Source organism: Ornithorhynchus anatinus, chromosome 17 (assembly GCF_004115215.2).
Source record: "Ornithorhynchus anatinus isolate Pmale09 chromosome 17, mOrnAna1.pri.v4, whole genome shotgun sequence".
Lineage (NCBI taxonomy): Eukaryota > Metazoa > Chordata > Mammalia > Monotremata > Ornithorhynchidae > Ornithorhynchus > Ornithorhynchus anatinus.
Genome location: NC_041744.1, coordinates 2,885,597 through 2,908,442, shown reverse-complemented (window position 1 = coordinate 2,908,442; position 22,846 = coordinate 2,885,597). Strand labels below are relative to the sequence as shown.

The window sequence follows — 22,846 nt, the reverse complement described above, 5'->3', positions numbered from 1 at the left end:
TCTAAAAATCTCTTCAGAACGTGTCTCTCCACTCTTCAAGAACCTCTGGAGGTTGCCCATCCATTTATGCATCAAACAGAAACTCCTTACCACCAGCTTTTTAAGGCACTCATTCAGCTTTCTCCCTGCTACCTTACCTCACTGACCTACAACCCAGACCACACACTTCACCCTTCTATAGCCAATCTACTCATTGTACCTCAACTGTCTCACCGCTGGTCGCTCAATCATGTCCTCCCTCTGGCCTGGAACTGCCTCCCTCTTCATAAAAGACAAACCACCACTCTCCCAACCCCCCTTCAAAACCTTATTAAATTCACACCTCCTCCAAGAGGCCTTCATCAACTAAGCCCTCATCTCCCCAATTCACCCTTCTTTCTGCATCACCTGTGCCCTTGGCTCTGTACCCCTCAAGGACTCTGTTATTCACCCCACCCCATGGCACTTATGTATAAACCCACTTGTAATTTATTTTAATTTATTTCTGTTTTCTCCTCTACACTCTAATTTCCTTGAGGGCAGAGATCTTTCCTGCCAACTCTATTGTACCATCCTCTGCCATGCTCTCTGTCCAGTGCACTGCACACAGTAAGCGCTCATTAAATACTACTGATCGATTGATGGATTGATTGATTGATAAGGAAGATAGAGACGAGCTGGCACCAACTGGACGCTGACAAGAAACTAATCAGAGACGTGAGTGGTATGGGCCACCTATTAGTTGACTTTTGCCCTCGCCATCCATCGGCAGAGCGGGGTGCTCTGAAAGGAGACTAGGGTCTCTGGGGGAGCCAGGCAATGAATTCACTTACCTTCACGTAATGGATGTTGCTTGTTGGCGGGTAACTCAGAGCTGCTCCAGGCTAGTGCCTGAACACCACCGGTTCTACAAATCCATGGGATCGTTAACGCCAACTCTGATTGTTGTGAGTGGGTGAGTCTCTCAGCTCTGAGGGACATCTCCGTTGGATGGGATGCATATGGCTTCGTTCATTCCTTCGATTGCATTTATTGAACACCGAATGTGTGGAAACCACTTTATTAAGCACTTGGGAGAGTACAATATAACAATCAACAGACCCATTCCCTTCCCACAGCGAACTTACAGTCTAGAAGAAGAGACAGAGAGTAATATGAATAAATAAAGAAATAAATTACAAATATGTACATAAGTGCTTTGGGGCCGGGAGGGGCGGATGAATAAAGAAACGCAGTCAGAGGGATGCAGAAGGGATTGGGAAAAGAGGAAAGGAGGGCTTAGTCAGGGAAGACCTCCTGAAGGAGGTATACCTTCAGTGAGGCTTTGAAGCAGGGAGAGTAATTGTCTCTCGGATCTGAGGCAGGAGAAGGTCGATCGCTAAATCTATCAGTGTTATTTATTGAGCACTTACTGTGTGCAGTGCACTGTACTAAGGGCTTGGGAGATTACAATATACCAGATTTGGTAGTCAAGTTCCCTGCCCACAAGGAGAATACAGTCGAGAGCGGGAGATAGACGTTAATATGAATAAATAAAATACAGTTATGGAAGTAAGTGGTGTGGGGCTGAGAGTGGGGTGAATATCAAATACTTAAAGGGTAAAGATCCAAGTGCGTAGGAGATGCAGAAGGGGGACGGCGTAGTGGAAAAGAGGGCTTAATCGGAGAAGGCCTCCTGGAGGAGTTGTGCTTACTATAAGGTTTTGAAAGCGGGGAGAGGATCGCCTGTCGGATATGAAGAGGGAGGACGTTCCAGGCCAGAGGCAGGATGTGGGCGAGAGGTCGGCGGCGAGACCCACGAGGTCGAGGTACGGTGAGAAGGTTGGCACTAAAGGAGCGAAGTGTGAGGGCTGGGTTGGAGTAGGAGAGCAGCAAGGTGAGGTAAGAGGGGGCGAGGGGATTGAGAGATTAATGGACCATTCCTCTCTGTGGCAGTGACTAAGGCAGCTGTTCTTTGCAGGAATCTTTGACCCTGTTTCAGGCAGACTTTGCATTCAACAACAATTTTGAAAAGATCTTGGACCAGCCTTTAAAAAGATGAGCAATCCTGGGATTGAGGGTCAAATGTCCTAGATAGAAAGTTGGAAAAAAAAAAGTAGAGAATAAAGGTTGGGGAGAAACAGCCTTTGGGAACTCTTTCAATCATCAGCACAAGGTCTAGATTTGATTAAAATAGTAATAATGATGCTCATTAAGCCCTTCCTATACCCTAATCTCTGAGGTAGATGCAACATGGCCTAGTGAGAGAGAGCGCGGGCCTGGGTGTCAGGAGGAACTGAGTTGTAATCCCGGCTGTGCTGCTTGTCAGCTGTGTGACCTTGGGCAAGTCACTTCTCTTCTCTGTGTCTCAGTTCCCTCATCTGTAAAATGGGGGTTAAGACTGTGAGCCCCATGTGGGACAGGGACTGCGTCCAACCCATTAGCTGGTGTCTACCCCTGTGCTCAGGATGGTGACTGGCACATAATTAAGCTCAGGGAACATGTCTGCCAATTCTGTTTTATGCTCTTAAGTGTCTAATATGGTGCTCTGAACAAAGTAAGCACTCGAAAAATACCACTGATTGATTAACAAATATCAGGGGAGTCGGGGTGGTTCCCAGGTTTACCCCATCCTAGTGGTCTGGGGGCTCCACTGACCCGGTTGAGCAGAGAATTGGGACACCCAGGGTGATTTCTCTGGATGGCTCAGAGCCCAGAGACTCAGCCCAGGGGTGATTGGTCATCCCCACAGTGACCAGACTGACCAGATCGCCTACCTCAAGGGTGTGCAGCTTGAGGGCAACGATCCCCTGGTCCTTGCTTTAGAAAAGTTTCCTCACGGGGCCAGCGGCGCTCGATTTCGTCACTGGGAAAGTTTCCTCATTTACAAACGGTGTTGTTTGCACAGGGAGGGTTCCCCACAAGGTCCCTCTCCGCTGTGGGCAGGCAGTGAGGCTGCAAAATGAGGAAGGGCAAGGTAGCCCACGGATGAGTTTGGGCAGCACCTTGGAAGGGGATGAAGGCAATGCAAAGCATTCTCCAAGGAGACCAAACACCAAAGCCAACCGAGGTTCCTCAAAGGGCATTAAGGGATCAAAAACAATCAATAGTATGTACTGAGCAACTACTGGGGACCAAACCCTGTGCTAAATGCTTGGCAGAATGCAGTAGTCCCTGCCCTCCAGGAGCTTACAGCCTATTAGTCAATCACGTCTACTAAGCACCTTCTGTGTGTAGAGCACTGTACTATGTGCTTGGGCTAGTACGATAGAATTAGTGGGCATGATCCCTGCCCTTAAAGAAGTCTAGCAGAGGAGGCAGGGAGTAAAATAAATCTAAAGGAAATAGATTCTTGTGGCAACGTTTCCTCTCAGAAGGAACCTGAGAGTCAGAGGATCCAGATTCTAGTGCCGACTCTGCCATCAACCTCTTGTGTGAGCTTGAAGAAGTCACCCTCCCTGAGCCTCAGTTTCCTCATCTGTAAAATGGAAAATAGGTAGTTTGTGAGTCCTCTGTGGGTCAGTGCTTTTGTCGATTTGATAATCTTGCATTTCCTTCAGCACTTAGCACATAGTAAGGACTAAGTAAACACCATAATTAAAGACATTCACAAGGAGATATTCGGTTTAGTTTTTACCGTGGAAAGCGTTAGATACCCGCATTATTTTTTTGCTGCAGATAGATTGGAGAATCTAAATCCAATTTTGGTGACTGTAAAGGGTGTTTTGCTGTTTTCTAGATGTAAGTAGATCATACAGAATAGAGGTTACCCACCTGATATTCCTGGCAAGAACTTTTAACCTATCATTCCAAATGGCTACCTGGCAAATTGGTGAAGAGGGTGTTCCAGGGAATTATAAAACAGTGGCTAGCTTCATTTCTGGAACATGGTAAAATGGTGGTTAAATCTATAATGTGCATTAGGATCAGTGTAACTCCTGAATGAAAGCACTTAACGTCCACCCTTGGGTATGTGTTAGAAAGAACCTAGGCTAGCTAAAAAAGTCCTTCAAAAGAGTAACCTACATGATTAGAGGAGCCTATAATGGAAAAAGGCTGGGCCTGAGAGTCAGAAGGCCTAGGTTCTAATCCCTGCTCGGCCATGTGCGTGGGAGTCTCGACTGAATGAATGAAAGAAACCACACTGCTTCCAGTAAATGCCCAACAAATATAATAATAATAAAGGGAAGGATCAGCTTCTCTCTGTATTTACTTTGAAACATCTCCCTGTGGCTGGTCTCTGGTTTCCCTCGGCAAGTAGCTGGCTGACTCCGAGTGGAGCAATAAATTCCCTGCAACATCAACTCAGTTGAGAAACACCTCTCGGTTGTCCCCCAGTTTCCATACTCCTTGGTCCCAGAGCCTCTATAAAGAGGGGCTAGACAGCGCTAGGCTCACAGCAGTGCCCGCCGCCCACAGTCCGGACAATTCCTCGTTGCCCTTCTGCTCCTGGACCCCTCTCACCAGCTGGATCATGCAAGGCCCCGTGGTCACTCTCTCCATACTTCTCGCTGTGGTTCTATGCTCCCCGGCCTATTCTGCTCCCAATGAGTGCCCATCTTGCTGTCCTGGGCGCCGTAACTGTCCCTTCTCTAGGCTCCTCAGTGTGCTTCAGGTCCTTGCACCTCTCTGAGTTCTGGTCACTACCCTCTCTCCCCATTCTCTCTCTCTTCCTCTCTCCATTCTGTCTATCCCCATTCTCTCTTTTTCTCTCCTTTCTCTCTCTATTCCCATTCTCTCTCTCTCTCACTCTCCATTCTCTCCATTCTCCATTCTCTCTCTATCCTCTTTCTTTTTCGCTCCATTTCGTGTCTCTCTTCTTCTCTCTGTTCTCTCTCTATCCCCATTCTCTCCTTCTTTCTCTGTCTCTGTCTCTCTCATCTTGGAAAGAGGACAGAGGAGGGGTTAGAGGAGGGCAGAGATGGAGATGGAGACAAATCCAGCAAGACCGGCTTGTCCCTTCCATGTGGCCTTGCTGACCCTCATTTGGGCTGGGAGAAGGGGTGGGAGGTGGCTTTTTCTCCTCCTCGTCAACGTCTGAGTGACTTAGTCTCCCCCCTTCCTTCCGGATCAGATGGAATGAACATTCCGGCCACCTGTTGCTCCACCTTCATCCATCAGGCGCTACCCGGGATAAAATCAAGGGTTTGATCCAGACCAGTGTCCAATGTGCCGCCCAAGGGGTCATGTGAGTCTCAGCTGCTCTTCTGGAAAGGGGAGGGTCTGGCACATGGGGCTGGCCTGTTTTTGTTGGGGGAGACCCCAAGAGAAGTGGTCCTAGAGAGAGGAGGTCCAGAGGTATGGTGGGAGCGGAGTCTGGAAAAGGTCACAGGCAGAGACCCAGAGAGATCAGTGGCCATTTCCTGATTCAGGATGTTCCATTTCCTCTTCCATGGGAAGCAGCCTGGGGGATTCTGTGGGAGCCAGAAGGGGGCTAGGAGGGGGATGGGGAAGTAGCCCAGCAGAGATGGGAAGGAGGGAACCCGTAGTGGGGGAGACATGGTGGCCAGGGAGGGACACAGACCCCTCTGGGGGATGGGAGTCCGGGAGGACGGTCCAGCATGGGGTAGTCAGGGGGGACCCAGCCCCTCATCTACGATCTACCTACTTCTCCCTCTGCAGATTCACCACTGTGAAGGGCCTGCGGGTCTGTGCTAACCCCAGAAAGAGCTGGGTCCAGAAACGGGTTAAAGAACTGAATCAGAGCAGAGAGGAAGGGTCACAGATGAGGAGTGGAAACAAAGACCCTCCCCCACCTCTACCAACATAAGATTTTCAATTCTTAGTTGAAATTGGTGTCTAATCTTTTGGTTTAGTAAATGATTTCTGCGATTGGATTCTGTTTCGGATATAATGTTTGCTAGGTAAGAGGGAGTGAGAGGAGTAGAGGGAATGAGAATAATGGGGAGATGGAGAAGGGGAAAGAAGAAGGAGGTAAAGGGGAAGGAGGAAGAAAAAGCAGCGAGAAAGGGAAGCAGAGTGGCCTATTGGCTAGAGCACAGGCCTGGAAATCAGAAGGACCTGGTTTCTAACCCCAGCCCTGCACCTGTCTGCTCTTTGACCTCGGACAAGTCACTTAACTTCTCTATGCCTCAGTTCCCTCATCTGTAAAATGGGGATTCAGACTGGGAGCCCCATGCGGGACATGGATCGTGTCCAACCTGATTAGCTCGTATTTTCCCCAAGGCTTACTACAGTGCCTGGAACATAGTAAGCCCTTAACAAATATCATAAAAAATTTTTTTAAAAAGAGGGAGTGAGGGAGCTCGTTGTGGGGAGGGAATATGACTTGCCCAAGGTCACCCAGCAGACTAGAGGCAGAGCCGGAATTAGAACCCGTGACCTTCTGACTCCCAGGCCTGCACTCTATCCACTATCCCATGTGGCTGAAGGAGGGGCGAACGAAAAGTACAAACATCTAATGGATATTCCTGTCCGACTCACATTTCCCTATTCCGGCTGAAGGAACCTATTCAGAGCATGGAGGGCCATGACAGGGCCCAGCGCTGAAGTCCCCACGTGTCCACCCCCATCTCCCGAAATGACCCAGTCCAAAGTAAATTTACTACTTCTACGACCGTACCAAGTCGCAAACCCAGAAAGGGGCTTGGGGGGTGGGGGACTGTCTCTTCTTTGATCCTCTCTGTTTCACAGACCTTCCCCTCCCTGTATGGGAGACCCCTCAGGGAGAGTCCTGAGTCAGCTCTGTTCTCCGCTTCCTCTTTCGTTCTGTTGCACCACTTTCCTGTCCTCAGATTTCGGTTTACCTCTCCCCAGACTGATCCCCTTCCCCTTGCTCCTTTTTTTTTTATGGTGGTTGTTAAGTCACTTGTCAGCTGTGTGACAGTGGGCAAGTCACTTAACTTTTCTGTGCCTCAGTTACCTCATCTGTAAAATGGGGATTAAGAGCGTGAGCCTCACGTGGGACAACCTGATTACCCTCTGTCTACCCCAGAGCTTAGAACTGCGCTCTGCACATAGTAAGCGCTTAACAAATACCAACATTATTATTATTATTAAGCACTTACTATGTGCCAGGCACTGTACTAAGCACTGGGGTAGATACAAGCTAATGGTAAAGTCCCTGCCCCACACAGGGCTCACAGTCTTAATCCCCGTTTTACTAATGAGGTAACCGAGGCACGGAGAAGTGAAGTGATTTGCCTAAAGGCACACAGCAGACAATAATAATAATAATCATGGTATTTTTTAAGCACTTACTCTGCGCCAGACACCGTACTAAGTGCAGGGGTAGAATCAAGCTGATCAGATTGGACACAGTCTCTATGCCACATGGGGCTCACAGTCTCAATCCCCATTTTACAGATGAGGTAACTGAGGCACAGAAAAGTGAAGTGATTTGCCCAAGGTCACATAGCAGACAAGTGGCAAAGCTGGGATTAGAACTCAGATCCTCTGACCCCCTAGGCCTGGGCTCTATCTACTAGACCACATTGCATAGAGAAGCAGCGTGGCTCAGGGGAAAGAGCCTGGGCTTGGGAGTCAGAGGTCACGGGTTTGAATCCCGGCTCCGCCGCCTGTCAGCTGTGTGACTGTGGGGAAGTCACTTCACTTCTCAGTGAAGTGGGCCTCAGTTCCCTCATCTGTAAAATGGGGATGAAGATTGTGAGCTTCACGTGGGACAACCTGATTACCCTGTAACTACCCCAGTGCTTAGAACAGTGCTCTGCACATAGTAAGTGCTTAACAAATACCAACATTATTATTATTATTATTATCTTTCTCAGGAAAGTGGGAAGGGGCAAATTCAGGTCACTGCAGGAGAGGGGGCCCTGGAGTCGATTAATCAATCAATTGTATTTATTAAGTGCTTACTGTATGCAGGGCACTGAATTAAACGCATGGGAGAGTACAACACAGGAGTGTAAAGACACATTCCCTGCCCACAACGAGTTTACAATCTAGAGGAGGAGAACCTAGTTTGTGCAGGGGGCGGATAGTGGATGAGGTAGGGAGGGGAGCTGTTGGGTAGGGGGTTTCTGGGTGGGGTGGGAGATTTCTAGGATGGGAGAGGGAGTGTTAGGTTGGGGAGGGGAGATGTTGGATGGTGTGAGAGGTTGCTGGGTGGAATGGGGGGATAACACCCAGATCCCCCAAACGGAGCTGCCCTGAGGGGGGAGACTGGAGGTGGGCAGAGAGAAAATGAGGCCAGAGAGGGCCAGCGGTTTGGCCAAGGTCACCCAGAGAAGTCTGGGACGGAGTCAGAGCCAGGATGCAGGTTTCTCGGGGCCGCTCTTCGTGCCGGACCTCTGGGCTCGCCCCCTCAGGAGGACCCTCCCCAAGGAGGAAACGTGGTTTAATGGATAGAGCACGGACCTGGGAGTCAGAAGGACTTGGGTTCTAATCCTGGCTCCGCCACGGGTCTGCTGTGTGACCTGGGGCAAGTCACTTCACTTCTCTGGGCCTCGGTGACCTCATCTGGAAAATGGGGATTAAGAGCGTGAGCTCCATGGGGGACAGGGACAGTGTCCAACTTGATTAACTTGTATCTACCCCAGTTGTTTAGAACAGTGCTTGGCACATAGTAAGTGCTTAACCATTACAATAACAATAATTATTATAAATATGTATTTTAATTTATCATTTTATCATCATTATAATATAGCATTGTTATTTATTATTAGTGGTATTAATTATTATTAAAGGAGAGGGACAAGGCAGACGGAGGGAGGAAGGCAGGGACGTCTCGGTTCCCACAGGCAGGAGGAGGTCCAACAAAGTCAAGTGACTAGGCCTTTCTCAGGAGGGCTATCCACCCCGGGGAAACATCCTCTTTCCCCCAGCCCCCACCGCCTCTGCGGACCAGCCCGGTTCGGTGGAAAATCACCAGTGCAGATGACTGCCTCTTTGCTCTGTGTTTGGTGACCGATTTAGAAACACGGTCGCTTGGATTTCTGCTGGCTCTTGTTGGAATTCCGTGCTTTCTTTGGTTTCTCTTCCCTTTTCTGGGCCTCAGTTTCCCCATCTCGGCCCTTAGGAGCCCGGCCTTGCCGTTATCTCATAAGGAACCGCCAACCTTTTGCAATCCCCGCCTTGTGGTCTCCACTTCTGCTTCTTCTCATTCCTTTGGAGTTGCCTTTCCAGGGCTGGCCAGACTCTCATTTCCCCTAAGGAGTTCAGTCTTTTCCTCGCATTTGTCCAACTTGTTCATAACATCACCTTCTCTCTTTGCTTTGGGAAGCCCCCGTTTCCTCCGAATCCCCCTCTCCGCAGGCCGGTGGGCGTTATCTGTCTTACCTACTGCCATTCATTCATTCATTCAATCGTATTTATTGAGTGCTTACTGTGTGCAGAGCACTGTACTAAGTGTTTGAGAAAGGACGATATAACAATAAACAAATTCCCTGCCCACAGTGAGTTTACGGTCTAGAGGGGGAGGCAGACATTAATAGAAATAAAGTAATTGCAGATATGTGCATAAGCACTGTGGAGGGCAGGGCATTGCGCTAAGCACTTAGGAGAGGACAATATAATAGATTTAGCAGACACTTTCTCTGCCTATAACAAGCTTACAGTCTACCGGAGGGACTTCAGCCCCGTAGCACTTATGTCCACATTGGTAATTACTGATTTATATTAATGTCTGTCTCCCCTTCTAGACTGTAAGCTCGTTGTGGGTGGAGCATGTATCTGTTTATTGTTGTATTGTACTTTCCCAATTGTTTAGTTCAGTGCTCTGCACAGGGTAAGCACTCAATAAATACGATTGACTGACTGATTCTCACCCTTCCTTTTCCCACTAACAACTGCAATTTGTTTGCATTCAAAGCTAACGTACCCTTAAGTCTAAAGTGCTCCTCTGCCTTCATGGGTATTTTTGGAAGAAATCGAAGTGTTTCACAGAAAAGGCACGGGGGATGGGAAAGGGGTAACTGGATGTGGGGAAAAAGGAAACGAAGAGCTGCTTTCTAGGAAGTGAGAATTCAAGTTCTTCTCCAAAAGTCAAGGGAACGGAGTAACTTCTTTCATAAAGATTAAAGAGTGCCTTCTTCCCAGGATTTGAAAAAAAAAAACCACCTAAGAAGTTAAACGGGTCAAATCCCTTCCTCCTGAAAAGGAGACTACTCACCATCAGTCAATCAGGGGTGTGTATGGAGCATTTATGGTGTGCAGAGCACTCCACTTGGAAAGTACAATAGGAGAGTTGGTGAACAGGACCCCTGGCCTGGAGAAGTTTAAAGTCTAGCAGAGGAGACAAACAGAGAAGCCCCCTGGGGGGTAAGGCAAAACACATAGAGCCCTCTGCCCTCCAAAGGAGTGAGAGAATGAATCTTGAGCTTACTCATCTTATTGTTCCTAGATAGGAGGGAAAATGGAGCAGCATAACTGAGCGGATGGAGAGAAAAATAAGCGGGGTTACCTCCAGTAGCGATGGGGGGCAGGTGGCACTGGCTGTGGGAGGATAAGGTGGGGGGGAATGGAGAGAAGGAAACGGGGCGCTGGTTGCGGGGTGGGAGGGAGGTTGCGGGAGCCAGATCCTTCCCAAAGCCTAGCAGCCCTCTTCTCCTCCTCCCCACTCCTATTTATTTATATTAATGTCTTTCTCCCCCTTTGGAATGTAAGCTCTTTGAGGGCAGGGAATAATAATAATAACTGTGGTATGTTTCTGTGTCTTGGTATTTCATACTCTCCGAAGTGCTTAGTACAGTGCTCTGCACACAGTAAGTACCCCATAAATAGGACTGACTCTCCCCTCCTCCTCTTCCTCCTTCCGCTCCTCCACCTCCGCCCCACAACCCTGATGTACATGCCTATAAATTATATATCATAAATTATTCATTTATCTTCAAGTCTGTCTCCCCCTCTAGATTGTGAGCTCCTTGTGAGCAGGGACTGTGTCTACCAACTCCCTTGGATTGTACTCTCCCAAGTGCTTAAGACAGTGCTCTTCACATAGTAAGAACTCAAGAAATACCATTGGTGGTGTTGATGATGAGGAACCATGTGGTTCTTTCACAGCGCTTAGCCCAGCGATTTGCACATTGCCGACGCTTATTAAATAGTATCAGAGCTATTACTGTCTCCCGGGCTCCACTGCCCGGTGCAAGGAGCGGATTTCCATCTGGCGGGAGGGACTGCGATTTTGGGCTGGTTTACTGTAGTGTTTGGAACAGCCATTTCCTCTCTACCTAATCTAACCAACTCTCTCCCTCTCTCTCTGTTTGTTTATTTGTTTGTTAAGCTCTTGGTAGGTGTCAAGCACTGTTTTAAGGGCTGGAGTACATGCAACTTAATCAGATCCGTCAGAATCCTAGTCCCACATGGGGCTCACAGGCTAAGTAGGAGGAAAAACAGGTTTTGAACCACCAATTTACCATCAAGGAACCTGAGGCACAGAGAAGTGACTTGCCCAAGGTCACACAGCAGGCAAGTGGCAGAGGACCCAGGTCTGGGAGCTTTCCACAAGTGTGCGCTGCTTCCTATTTCAGCCCTGAAATACTCGGGGGGTGTCTAGGAATAATAATGATAATTATGGCATTTGCTAAGCACTTACTATGTGCCAGACGCTGTACTGAGCACTGGGGTGGATCCAAGCAAATCAAGTTGGCTACAGTCCCTATCCCACATAGGGATGACAGCCTCGATCCCCATTTTCCACATGAGGTAACTGAGGCCCAGAGAAGTGAAGTGACCTGCCCAGGGTCACGTAGCAGACAAGTGACAGAACCGGGATTAGAACCCCAGACCTTCTGACCCCCAGGCCTGTGCTCTAGCCACTGCACCGTGCTGGAATCCTGGGCCACATGGGATCCAGGTGTGGGGGGAGGGGAGGATTAGAACTCGGAGCCTGCTGTTGTCCTGTTGCTTAGAGCTAACACCCGGCGCAGAGGATTCTGGACCAAAAGCACAGTCCCCCGCCTCTGCCGGGGTCCCTGCGCACCCCCCTTCTGCCCCCAGGACCTTAGCTCCCCGCAGCCCGGCTTGCGGCTCCGAGATGGCCGGGGTCAGGAGCCCACAGTGCTCCCCTTTGGACGATGGACCCCGGTTCACGAGGTCGCCCACGGAGGTCGAATCAGCAGCCCAGGGTGAGGCAAGGGGGTCAGGGGTTGGGGGGAGGCACTGAGGGAGACAGGGGTGCTTGACCTCGCCATCCCCGCCCCCTTCCAGGAGGCCGTCGGGTCCCAGCCTCTCACCTCCCTCCGGTCAACTCCACAGACCAGCAGGAGTTGGACTTCTCGCCCACCAGGCTTTTGTCTTGCCACCAGGTACGGAAGGGGAATCCGTCCCAGGGAGGGCATTTTCAGCCCGGAAGCAGGCCGTGGGTGGTGGGCCGGGGGGAGGCTCCTCTCAGCCCGAAGGCACGTCTCCTCCAAGAAGCCTTCCCTGACTAGGCAGCGTGGCTTAGTGGAAAGAGCGCAGGCCCGGCAGTCAGAGGACGTGAGTTCTAATCCCGACTCCACCACCTGTCTGCTGTGTGACCTTGGGCAAGCAACTTCACTTCTCTGGAAAATGGGGATTAAGACTATGAGCCCCCCCGGGGGACAACCAGCCTACCTTGTATCTACCCCAGCCCTTAGAACAGTGCTTGGCACATAGTAAGCACTAACAGGTACCATACTTATTATTATTGATTACAACTAAATCCTCCTTTCCTCTTCTCCCACTTCTCTTTTCCCACTCCCTTCTACGTCACCCTGATTTTCTCCCCCTATTCATCCCCGCTTCCAGCCCCACAGCACTTATGTATGTATTTGTAACTTATTTATGTATTTCTTTATATTAATGCCTGTCTCCCCCCTCTAAACTGCAAGCTTATTGTGGGAACGGAATGTATCTGTTCATTGTTATATTGTACTTTCCCAAGAGTTTAATACGGTGCTTTGCCCACAGTAAACTCTCGATAAATACGACTGAGTGAACGAATGGATGGATGAGTTCTGCGCACTAAGCTCTGGAGCTGCCCAAGTACCCCCCACCCCGGGGTGGCAGAGCTGGGGGCTTCTCAATGTAATAATAATAATAATTATTATTAATAATTGTTATGCACTTACTAAGTGCCAAGCACTGTTCTAAACACTGGGGTAGATACGAGGTTGTCCCACGAGGGGCTCGCAGTCTTAATCCCCATTTTCCAGATGAGGTAACTGAGGCACAGAGAAGTAAAGGGGCTTGCTCCAAGTCACACGGTGGACAAGTGGCAGAGGTGGGATTAGAACCCACGTCCTCTGACTCCCAAGCCCGGGCTCTTTCCGCTAAACTCCGCTGTTTCTCGGGTAACCCTTCCCCCTCCCCCTCGGTAGGGCCTGGCCACTGGGGGTTGCTTAGGCCTCGTTTCCTCCACCCCGCGTTTTGTCTGGCCTAATTCTCCCCTTGTCCAGACCCCGCAGGGAGAGTTTCCACCACCCCCGAGCCTCTGGATGCCTCGGCTCCTGCCCCCCAGGCCCGTCCCGCCCTGGATTCTGCCCAGACCCTCCGCACGCTCGGCTCAGCGCTCGGCCTTCGAGGAGGGGGATGAGGAGAGAAGCTCCCGGAACAAGTGGGACGGGCTGGGGGGAAAAGAGGGTGGTCGCCCATTGGGGAGGGGTATCTCTGCAGACTGTAAACTCATTGTGGGCAGGGTATGTGTCTGCTTATTGTTATATTGTACTCCCCCAAGCGCTTAGTACAATGCTCGGCACTCAGTAAGCGCTCAATAAATGCTACTGACCGACTGATTAATAGAAGTTGGGGCAGTCACCAGTCGTGTCTCTGGCCAGGACCGATGATGGCGGAGTTGATGATCCCACCCACTTCCTCAACTATTACCGGCGCCGCAGCAGCCTGGCGCCCCCCATCTGGAGTCGCTCTGCTCACCTGGACCCCCGCTGGGACCCTTTAAAGTGGAAGAGGCTGCAGGTCAGGGGTCCCCGACCCCCGGGACGGGAGAGGGCCGGGCTGAGGAGGGGTCGGCGGGGCGCACGGGGAAGGCAGCGTGGTTTAGTGGAAAGAGCCCGGGCCGGGGAGTCAGGGGACGTGGGTTCTAATCCCAGCTCCGCCGCTTGTCTGCTTGTGACCGCGGTCCAGCCGCTTCGCTTCTCTGAGCCTCGGTGACCTCATCTATCAAATGGGGATTAAGACTGTGAGACCCAAGCGGGACCACCTGATTATCTTGTATCTACCCCAGCGCTTAGAACAGTGCTGGACATTATTATTATTATTACTGCTATTATTAATTATAAGGCAGAATAAGCCCCCCGACCTCCTAGTGACTTGTAGAGAATTTGGGTGGAGATTTAAGATGCTGAACTGACCGGTTCAGATTGAAGCAGAACCCTAGCAGGCCTGAGACTCTCCCAACCCCTCTATCGCTGCCCCCATACTTATTCCTCCTCTTGAATTCCCAGGATCTCGCCCAGAGTATGAACTCCCCAGTGGAAGACCAGCAGTACTATGCGGCTCAGGTGACTGTCCCTTCCCTTCCTCCCTCTCTCCTCCTCTCCTCCCCCACCCGGCCCCCAGCCCTAGCTCCAGATCTCAGCGGCCAGGAGAGCCGGGATGTAGGTGGGAAGATGGGATCCCACCAGGCCGAGCCGCCCCCTGAGCCGGTGAGGGCAAGAGGGTAGCCGACGCTCGCCGTGAGCAGGGAATGGGTCTGTTTATTGTTCTACTGTCCTCTCCCAAGTGCTTAGTACAGTGCTTTGCACACAGTGAGTGCTCAATAAAGACTAATGAATCAATGAATGAGCCCAAACCGTGCCCGGGCTGGGGCAGAGAGAAGCAGCGTGGCTCAGTGGAAAAGAGCACAGGCTTTGGAGTCAGAGGTCATGGGTTCAAACCCCGGCTCTGCCACTTGTCAGCTGTGTGACTTTGGGCAAGTCACTTCACTTCTCGGTGCCTCAGTTACCTCGTCTGTAAAATGGGGATTAAGACTGTGAGCCCCACGTGGGACAACCTGATTCCCTTGTGTCTACCCCAGCGCTTAGAACAGTGCTCGGCACATAGTAAGCGCTTAACAAATACCAGAGGGGCAGGCTGAGGGATGTTTACTTGTATCGATGTCTGTCTGCCCCCATCTAGACTGTGAACTCATTGTGGGCAGGGATTGTCTTTCTTTATTGCTGTATTGTACTCTTCCAAGTGCTTAGTACAGTGCTCTGCACACAGTAAGCACTCAATAAATATGATTGAATGAATGAATGAATGAATGAATGAATGAATGAATGAATGAATGAAGGAGCTCTACCTTGTCCCCAGGCCCTGGGCTGCCTGGGAGTCAGCGAAACGTTTGTCCTGGACGCACTCTGGACCGCAGTGAGCCTGGATGGGGCCCCTCAGGATCCCCTCCTTTTCCTCCCCACTCTTCCGGCTTCCGAGCCTTGGGAGGGAGCGCCTTCCCTCCTCATATCCGACAGTGACTCCCCCCCAACTTCAAAACCTTATCAAAGGTCCATCTACTCCAAGAGGCCTCCTTTCCTCCCACTCCCTTCTGCGTCGCCCTGACTTGCTCCCTTTAATAATAATAATAATAATAATAATTATGGCATTTGTTAAGCACTTACTATGTGCCAGGCACTGTTCTAAGTGTTGGGCACTGTCCCCCTCCCAGCCCCACAGCACTTATGTCCACATTTGTCATATATTTGTTTATATTAATATGTCTCCACCTCTAGACTTTAAGTTGGTTGTGGGCAGGGAATATGTCTATTAGTATGGTGTTCTGCACATAGTAAGCACCCAATAAATGTGATTGACTGATTTACTGCCCCTCTGGGGTCAGAGATGGGGGGACTCCCTATTGCAGTTAGGCTGGGAGCGGCCTGGAGTGGAGGAGTAGGGAGAGACCCCCCCAGACAACCTTCCCCCGGCCCCCAAGCCCTGATCCGGCCCCCGCCCCCAGGCTCAGAAGAGGAGTGGAAAGGTGCGGTATGAAGCCTGCAGGTCCCTGGCTATACTGGGTGAGTGATGGGGAACTGGGCCAAACTGGGGGGGTCGGGAAGGAAGGGCAGGGTAGGAGTTGTTCCTTTCTCCTGTCCGAGACCCTGTGGTCCGCCCTCCCCGCATATCCCGAGGGGGGGTCATTCCAGCTCCCAACTCCAGGTAGCCGAGGCAGCGCTGGACTCCTTCTCTAGTAGGGCGGAGAGGGGAAGGGAGTGGGAGGGGAGTGGGAAGGGAGGAGAAGGGAAGGGAGTGGAAAGAGAGAAGGGAAGGGAGTAGGAAGACAGGACAAAGGAAAGGAGTGGGAAAGGAGGAGCAGAGGCTGATAGCTGTAGAAGCGGGGAGGAGGAGGATGAGCTGTCCTCTGTGCTCATCTGGGGAACCCGGTGGGAGAGGGGAGAGAGGATGGAGGGGCAGCCGAGCGGAAAGGGGGTGGGGGCGGTATTTGTAACTACAGCCCCTCCTGGGGGGAGCTGTGAGCCCCCACCAAAGATTCCCTGGGAAATCTGTTGAATTGAACTCTCCCAAAAGCGGAGTAGAGAGCTCCGCACACAGTAAGTGATCAATAAATACTACTGATAGATTACTGGGGGGTGGAGGGGACCCGAAGGAGAAGGATATGTCAGGAGACTGACCTTTGTTGTCCCCATAATGGGGCACTTCAGGGTATGCTTCCCCTTTTTGCCCCCCCACCCACCCTTGGCATCCCTTAACTTAAAAAAAACATTTTTTGTTAAGTGCTTACTACGTGCTTCTCTGCTTCTCTTTCACTCCCCAGGAGTATTTTGCCATGGAAGAGAGATGGGGGGAGGTAGGAGGGGGCCAGGATTCAGTCCCTAGAGGTGGAAGCAGAAGCAGCTTGGCCTAGTGGAAAGAGCCCGGGCCTGGGACTCAGAAGGACCTGGCTTCTAATCCGGGCTCTGTCATTCATCTACTGTGACCTCGGGCAAGACACTTCACTTCTCTGGGCCTCAGTTACCCCATCTGTAAAATAGGGATTCAGACTATAAGCCCTATGTGGGACATGACCTGTTTCCAACCTGATCAACTCGTTTGTAGCCAGCGGTTACATAGTACATAGTTAACGCTTAACAAATATCACACACAAAAAAAGAGGGGAGTCCAAGCTGCGAGGCAGTGGTGAGTCAGACCCCCTTCCTGCACTCCTTGACCCTCTCCCCCTGCCCCTGGGTCTGTCCTGCCCCCTCTGGGCCCCACCCAGGATGTCTGCACAGACGGGTGATCCTGGAATTGGTCAACCACCTGGAGGACCCGAGGCTGGACCAGAGGCTGGACACCCTGAAGGGCCTGAGCCTGGCCCTCAACATCTGGGTCAAGGGCTCCATCAATAAGGTAGCTTCCTGCCTCACCTACCCAGCGCCACTGCACCCAAGGAGGAGGGGTCAGAGGGCGGCCCCTGGGCAGGCATCTCGCCCCGCAACTTGCCCGTTGCGCCCGGTGTTCCCCAGCGGGAGCCGGTGGGAGCCAAGGCCAGGCTGAGCCAGGTGCTGGAGCAGCTGGTGGACGGCCAAGATCCTGGGGACGACGTGGCCCTGGAGGCGGCCGTCTGCCTGGGCTTCCTCGACCCCCAAAACGCTCTGGCCGAGCGCTTCCTGGTGCAGTGCCTTACCATCGGGGACAAGAAGAGGAGGATGAAGGTGGGCGAGGCTTGGCTGACCCCAGGCATCTCGGCCTTGACCCCAGCCCTTTTCTCCGGAGACCCCAGGGTCCTATTCCTCCCCGGTTTTCCCTGCACCCCTGGAAGGGGGAGGGCTCCCCATTCCTCCTTATATCCTTTACATCCCCAGGAGGAGGGCTCCCCTTTCCTCCCCACCCCTGGGCCTCCAAGGGTAGGGCTCCCCATTTCTTCCTTATGTTCCCTGCACCTTCATTCTTCCCCACATACCCTGTACTTCTGAGGGGGATGGCTCCCCATTCCCCTCCACCCCCAATTTCCTCTCTCCCCACCTCTGTGTCCTCAGGCGCTGATGCTGTTGATCAGGCAGTTCCAGATGGGCACGGAGGCCGTCATCCACGCTGCCATGTATCAGCTCCGCCACTCTTGGCTCGTCCAGGTGGGCGATCCTCGGGGTTCCCAATTTCCTTGGGCTCAGGACGCCCTCCCCATTGAACCGTCTGCCCCTTCCCCGTTGGGTTTTGGTTAGGAAATGGGGTTGGGGGAGGCTGGCCAGCTCTGAAGATGGGGATGGAGAGAGGGAGAGTTTCTCAGGCTGCGGGGCAGGAGCAGTTCCAACCTCCGGTGCCCACCTCTGCACCCGGCCCCTCAGCACCGCATCGAAGCCGCCGGCCTGTTGCAGTCCATCGGGTTGTCGCAGATCCAAGAGCACGGCATGGAGGAGGAGGTGTTCAAACTGCTCTTGGAGAAAGTGTACGACGAGCCCTTCCTGGTGAGGCCCATCCCCCTTCCCCGCCAAATAACAGTAATAACTGTGGTTTTTGTTAAGCACTTTGTATGTGTCAAACGCTGGGGTGGATACAAGCAAATCAGGTTGGACACAGTCCCTGTCCCCCGTGGGGCTTACAGTCTTAATCCCCATTTTACAGATGAGGCCCAGAGAAGTGAAATATCTTGCCCAAGGACACACAGCAGACAAGTGGCGGAGCCGGGATTAGAACACAGGCTCTCTTTTTCCCAGCCCCAGGCTCTTTCCACTAGGCCACACTGCTTCTTTCTCTTCCCCTCAGCTTCTCTCTTTGACCCTCTCCCCATCCCTTCTCCTTCTCCACCATAGTGGTCTCCTTGTCCCTCTCCCCTATCTCCCTGCCTCCCTCTTTCGCTCACTTCCTCCTCTCTTTCTTCCCTCTCCTTTCCTCCCCCAACCCCCTTCTGCAGGAGGTGAGGCAGGCAGTGGTGGAGGCTGTGGAGAGTTTCCAGATGAAGTCACGGATGTTGGACATCGTGGAACTGTAAGTGACCCCGGGGTCAGCAGGGGAGGGAATACGTGGGTTCCCTGTCCACCCCAAGGGGTAGAGCTGCCTTGCAAATAAGGACTCAAATCTACCAGCCCGCTGTCCTCCCTCTCCAAGAGCAGAGGTGATGACCGGCTCTGCCCTTGGGCCAGTCTCCTAAACTCTCTGGGCCTCAGTTTCCTCATCAATCGACTAGAGAAAAGTATGGCCTAAGGGATGGAACAAGGGACTAGGAATCAGAAGGACCTGGTTCTAATCCTGGCTCCGCCACTTGTCCTCTTTATGACCTAGGGCAACTTCTCCGTGCTTCCGTTGCCTCATCCGTAAAATGAGGATTAAGACCGTGAGCCCCATGTGGGACAGGGACTGTATCCAACCTTGTGTTTGTTCATTCACTCAGTCGTATTTATGAAGCGATTACTGGGTGCAGAGCACTGTACTAAGCTCTTGGGAAAGTACATTACAACATTAGACACATTCCTTGCCCAAAACGAGCTTACTGTATCTACCCCAGCGCTTAGTACAGTGCCTGGCACTAAGTAAACCCTTAACAAATACCGTAAAAAAAATCAGACCAGACACAGTCCTATTCCACAGGAGGCTCACAACCTATAAGAAGGCGGAGAGTAGGCGCTATATCGAAGTTCAGACCTATGCTCTTTCCAGTAGACCTTTCACCATATTCTCCTCTCGTTCATTCATTAATTATTCAATTGTATTTACTGAGCGCTTACTGTGTGCACAGTACTGGACTAAACGCTTGGGAGAGTACAATACAACAATAAACAGTCATATTCCCTGCCCACAATGAGCTTACAGGTTAGAGTGGGGGAGACAGACATCAATACAAATAGATAAATTACAGATAATACTTATGGTATTTGTTAAGCTCTTACTTTGTGCCAGGCACTGTATTAAGCGTTGGGGATACATACATACTCTACCTCCCACCTTTCGTCTAATCTTTCTCCTTCTTCACCCTTCTCAGGCAGGTGGAGGACACCGACACCAAGACCCGCCGGCAGGCTGTCCTCTCTTTAGTAAGGTGGACGCCCAGCCGAGGCTCCTCTGAGGGGATATTGACCCTCTCCTCATCTCCATACTAACTCTTCCCTTAGCCATCCCTACCTCCCCTCTCCGTCCCTGATTCTCCCTTTGGGGATCTAGCACAGACAATCCAACACTCTTCATTCTTCCTTCTCTATCACCGACTCTCTCCGGGTGAACCACCGTGGACCATCCAACTCCCCCGACTCTCCCCTCTCCAGCAAGAATCCATCCACTACCGACCATCTGACCCCCCCGACTCTCCTCTCTCCCTCCCTGACTCTCCCTCAGTGACCCAGCACGGGTCACCCGACACCCCCGACTCTCCCCTCTCCATCCCTGTCTCTCCCCCGGTGATCCAGCCTGGACCCATCCAACCAAATTCCCTGACTCTTCCCCCAGCTCCCATCCCTGACTTCCCACTGATGATCCAGCAGAGACCAACTGACACTCCTGACTCTCCCCCAGGGTCACAGTGCGGACCAACCAGTACGCTCTGACTTTCCCCTCTCCGGCCCAACTTTTCTCTTTCCAATCCCGACGCTCCCCCTTAGAGAAGCAACCTGGAGTTGTGGATAGAGCACGGGTCTGGGAGTCAGAGGGTCATGGGTTCTAATCCCGCCTCCACCCCCTGTCTGCTCTGTGACCTTGGGCACGTCACTTAACTTCTCTGTGCCTCAGATACCTCATCTGTAATAAATGGGGATTAAGAGTGTGAGCCCAATCTGAGACAGGGACTGTGCCCAACCTGGTTAATTTATATCTACCTCAGCACTTAGAACAGGGCTTGGCACAGAGTAAGCTCTTAACAAGTACCATTGTTATTATTATTATTAATAATCCACTGTGGGCCACCTGGCAGCCCCTACTCCTTTCTCTCCATTCCAGATTCTATAATAATAATAATTATTATTATGGTATTTGTTAAGGGCTTACTATGTGCCAGGCACTGTACTGAGCTCCCGGGGACCCAGCATGGATGTTTCCTTCATGAATTTATCCAAACTCCCTCCACCTGATTCTCCCCATCCTATTCCCTGGCCTGGGCACTTGTCCATCCAGCAGTGCCAGCTTGGTCCCTCCCCTCTCAGGACCCCGGGGGTCTCAGTTAGTCAGTCAATCGTATTTATTGAGCTCTTACTGTGAGCGGAGCACTGTACTAAGCGCTTGGGAGAATAAGACAATAAGCAGACACATGCCCGGCTCATCCAGCTTATAGTCTATAGTCCTGCTCCTCCTCAGGGCTCCTTTCTCCCTCCCCATCTCCTGTTAGGGCGTCCTGGGCATCCGAACCCCCCGTCTGTTCCATTATCTGCTGGACATGCTGGACCTGGAGAAGAGCGAACAAGTGCTTGTGGAGGTGAGGCCCTCTCCCGCCGCTCCCGCCATCTCTCCCAATCCCTCAGGATGCGGGGTCTCACCCCGGCAACGGACGTCTCTCTGCAGCTCAACCGCATGTTCGCGGCCTTGGCCATGCGCGACCCCTGGGTCTTGGAGAAGTTGAAGAGCCGGCTGCCCCGGGTGGAGAAACCTCTGGAAACATCGGGGCCCTCCCTCCTCAGGACGACCCAGGGGAGCCTGCCCACGAGGGAGTCGCCGGGCTCGTCCATCCCTCAGCTCTCGCCTCAGTCCACGGAGTTTCATCAGGCCTCGCCCAAGTCGCTGGACTCGTACGAGTTCGTGGCCCTGAGGCAGTCGGCTTCCGTGAGGGACTTGTGTCCCCAAACCGGGCAAGGGTTGGCGCAGTTCCACCCCCTGGGGATCTCGGATCCCTGGATCATGGCCCAGCAGGCCTTCTGCCTCCTGAGGTCCAGCCGGGCTATCTCCGAGCTGCCCAGACTCCACCTCCCCCAGCTTCTTCAGAGACGAGGAACCTCGGGACAGTGACTGAACCACAGCGAGACTCCAGCTTCCAGGGGCTTCAGAGGGAGAAGCCCACCGGGAGGACACTGGCCGGACATGAACCTCACCCCATCCATCGTCCACTCTCACTGTCCATTCCTGTTTGGATGAGAACAATCTGGAATTTATGGAATTTATGTCCGAGTGACTTCCTGGGAGCCACGGGGGGCAGGTGCAGATGGGGTTGAGGGTGTTTCCTCCAGGGCAGGCCCCTCTGGATTCCTGGGGCCGGTAGGGGAGGAATAGGAATTTGAGTGTTGCCCTCCGAGAGGGGAGCTCGGACCACCACAGAGAGGGCTGCCGGGGTCTGTGCTTAGAGGCGGTGGGAGGTGGAGGGGCCACGTTCAGGAGATGCTCTAATGATAATAATAATAATAATTATGGCACTTGCTACACACTTACTATGTGCCAAACACTGTTTGGTCCATCCCCTCTTGAGAAGCAGAATGGCAGGATAGTCAGGTTGGGTACAGTCACTGTCCCCATCAACCTAACATTCTTAATCCTCATTTTACAGTTACCTCTGAGGCCCAGAGAAGTTGTGATTTGCCCAAGGTCACCCAGCAGACAAGCGGCAGAGCCGGGATAGGAATCCAGATCCTCTGACTCCCGCTAGGCTGCGTTTTTTCTCTCCGTTCACCAGGTTTCCCAGCTCCGTGTTAGCCATCGAGTTAAGCTCAGTTTTTTCCAGCTCCAGGTGTTGGCAGTGACTCTGTGCCTTTCTGAAGTCAGAGAGTTGCCTTCTTTCCCCCATGGCCTTTAGAAAACCATCCTTGTCCTCCTCCTGCTCCCTTTGCCCAAATTCCACCCCTTGACATGGGCCAAACTTCAGATGATATCATGAGGTGGTCCACCCTCCCGCAGGAGGGGAGAGAGCTCCAACGTTTTAGTGAGCAATTCTAATAATAATAACAATAATGGTATTTTTTAATGTGATTACTATGTGCCAGGCACTGTACTAAGCGCTGGGGTGAATACAAGCAAATCGGGTTGGACACAGTCCCTGTCCCACGTGGGGCTCAGAGTCTCAACCCCTATTCTACAGATGAGGTAACTGAGGCACAGAGAAATGAAGTGACTTGCTCAAGGTCACACAGCAGGCATGGGGCGGAGTCAGAATTGGAACCCATGA

General features: G+C 51.9%; 1 protein-coding gene across 3 annotated transcripts; it reads left to right on the top strand.

The window, feature by feature from the left end:
* The first annotated feature begins 11,713 nt into the window (after positions 1-11,713).
* Positions 11,714-21,847, top strand: HEATR9 (HEAT repeat containing 9). Of its 3 annotated transcripts, none has more exons than XM_029081797.2 (15): positions 11,714-12,005; positions 12,088-12,185; positions 13,299-13,456; positions 13,677-13,815; positions 14,304-14,360; positions 15,154-15,210; positions 15,797-15,854; positions 17,057-17,187; positions 17,304-17,492; positions 17,817-17,909; positions 18,123-18,242; positions 18,689-18,762; positions 19,754-19,810; positions 21,086-21,172; positions 21,259-21,397. In XM_029081797.2, exons 1-15 carry the CDS (start codon positions 11,915-11,917, stop codon positions 21,314-21,316), a joined length of 1,467 nt encoding a protein of 488 aa, XP_028937630.1. In that variant the 5' UTR covers positions 11,714-11,914; the 3' UTR covers positions 21,317-21,397. The 3 variants fall into 3 exon arrangements, with proteins under 3 accessions (XP_028937630.1, XP_028937631.1, XP_028937626.1); XM_029081798.2 differs by having other exon boundaries at positions 11,715-12,005; positions 19,754-19,805; positions 21,259-21,847; XM_029081793.2 differs by lacking the exon at positions 17,304-17,492 and having other exon boundaries at positions 11,715-12,005; positions 19,754-19,805; positions 21,259-21,847.
* The last annotated feature ends 999 nt before the right edge of the window (positions 21,848-22,846 follow it).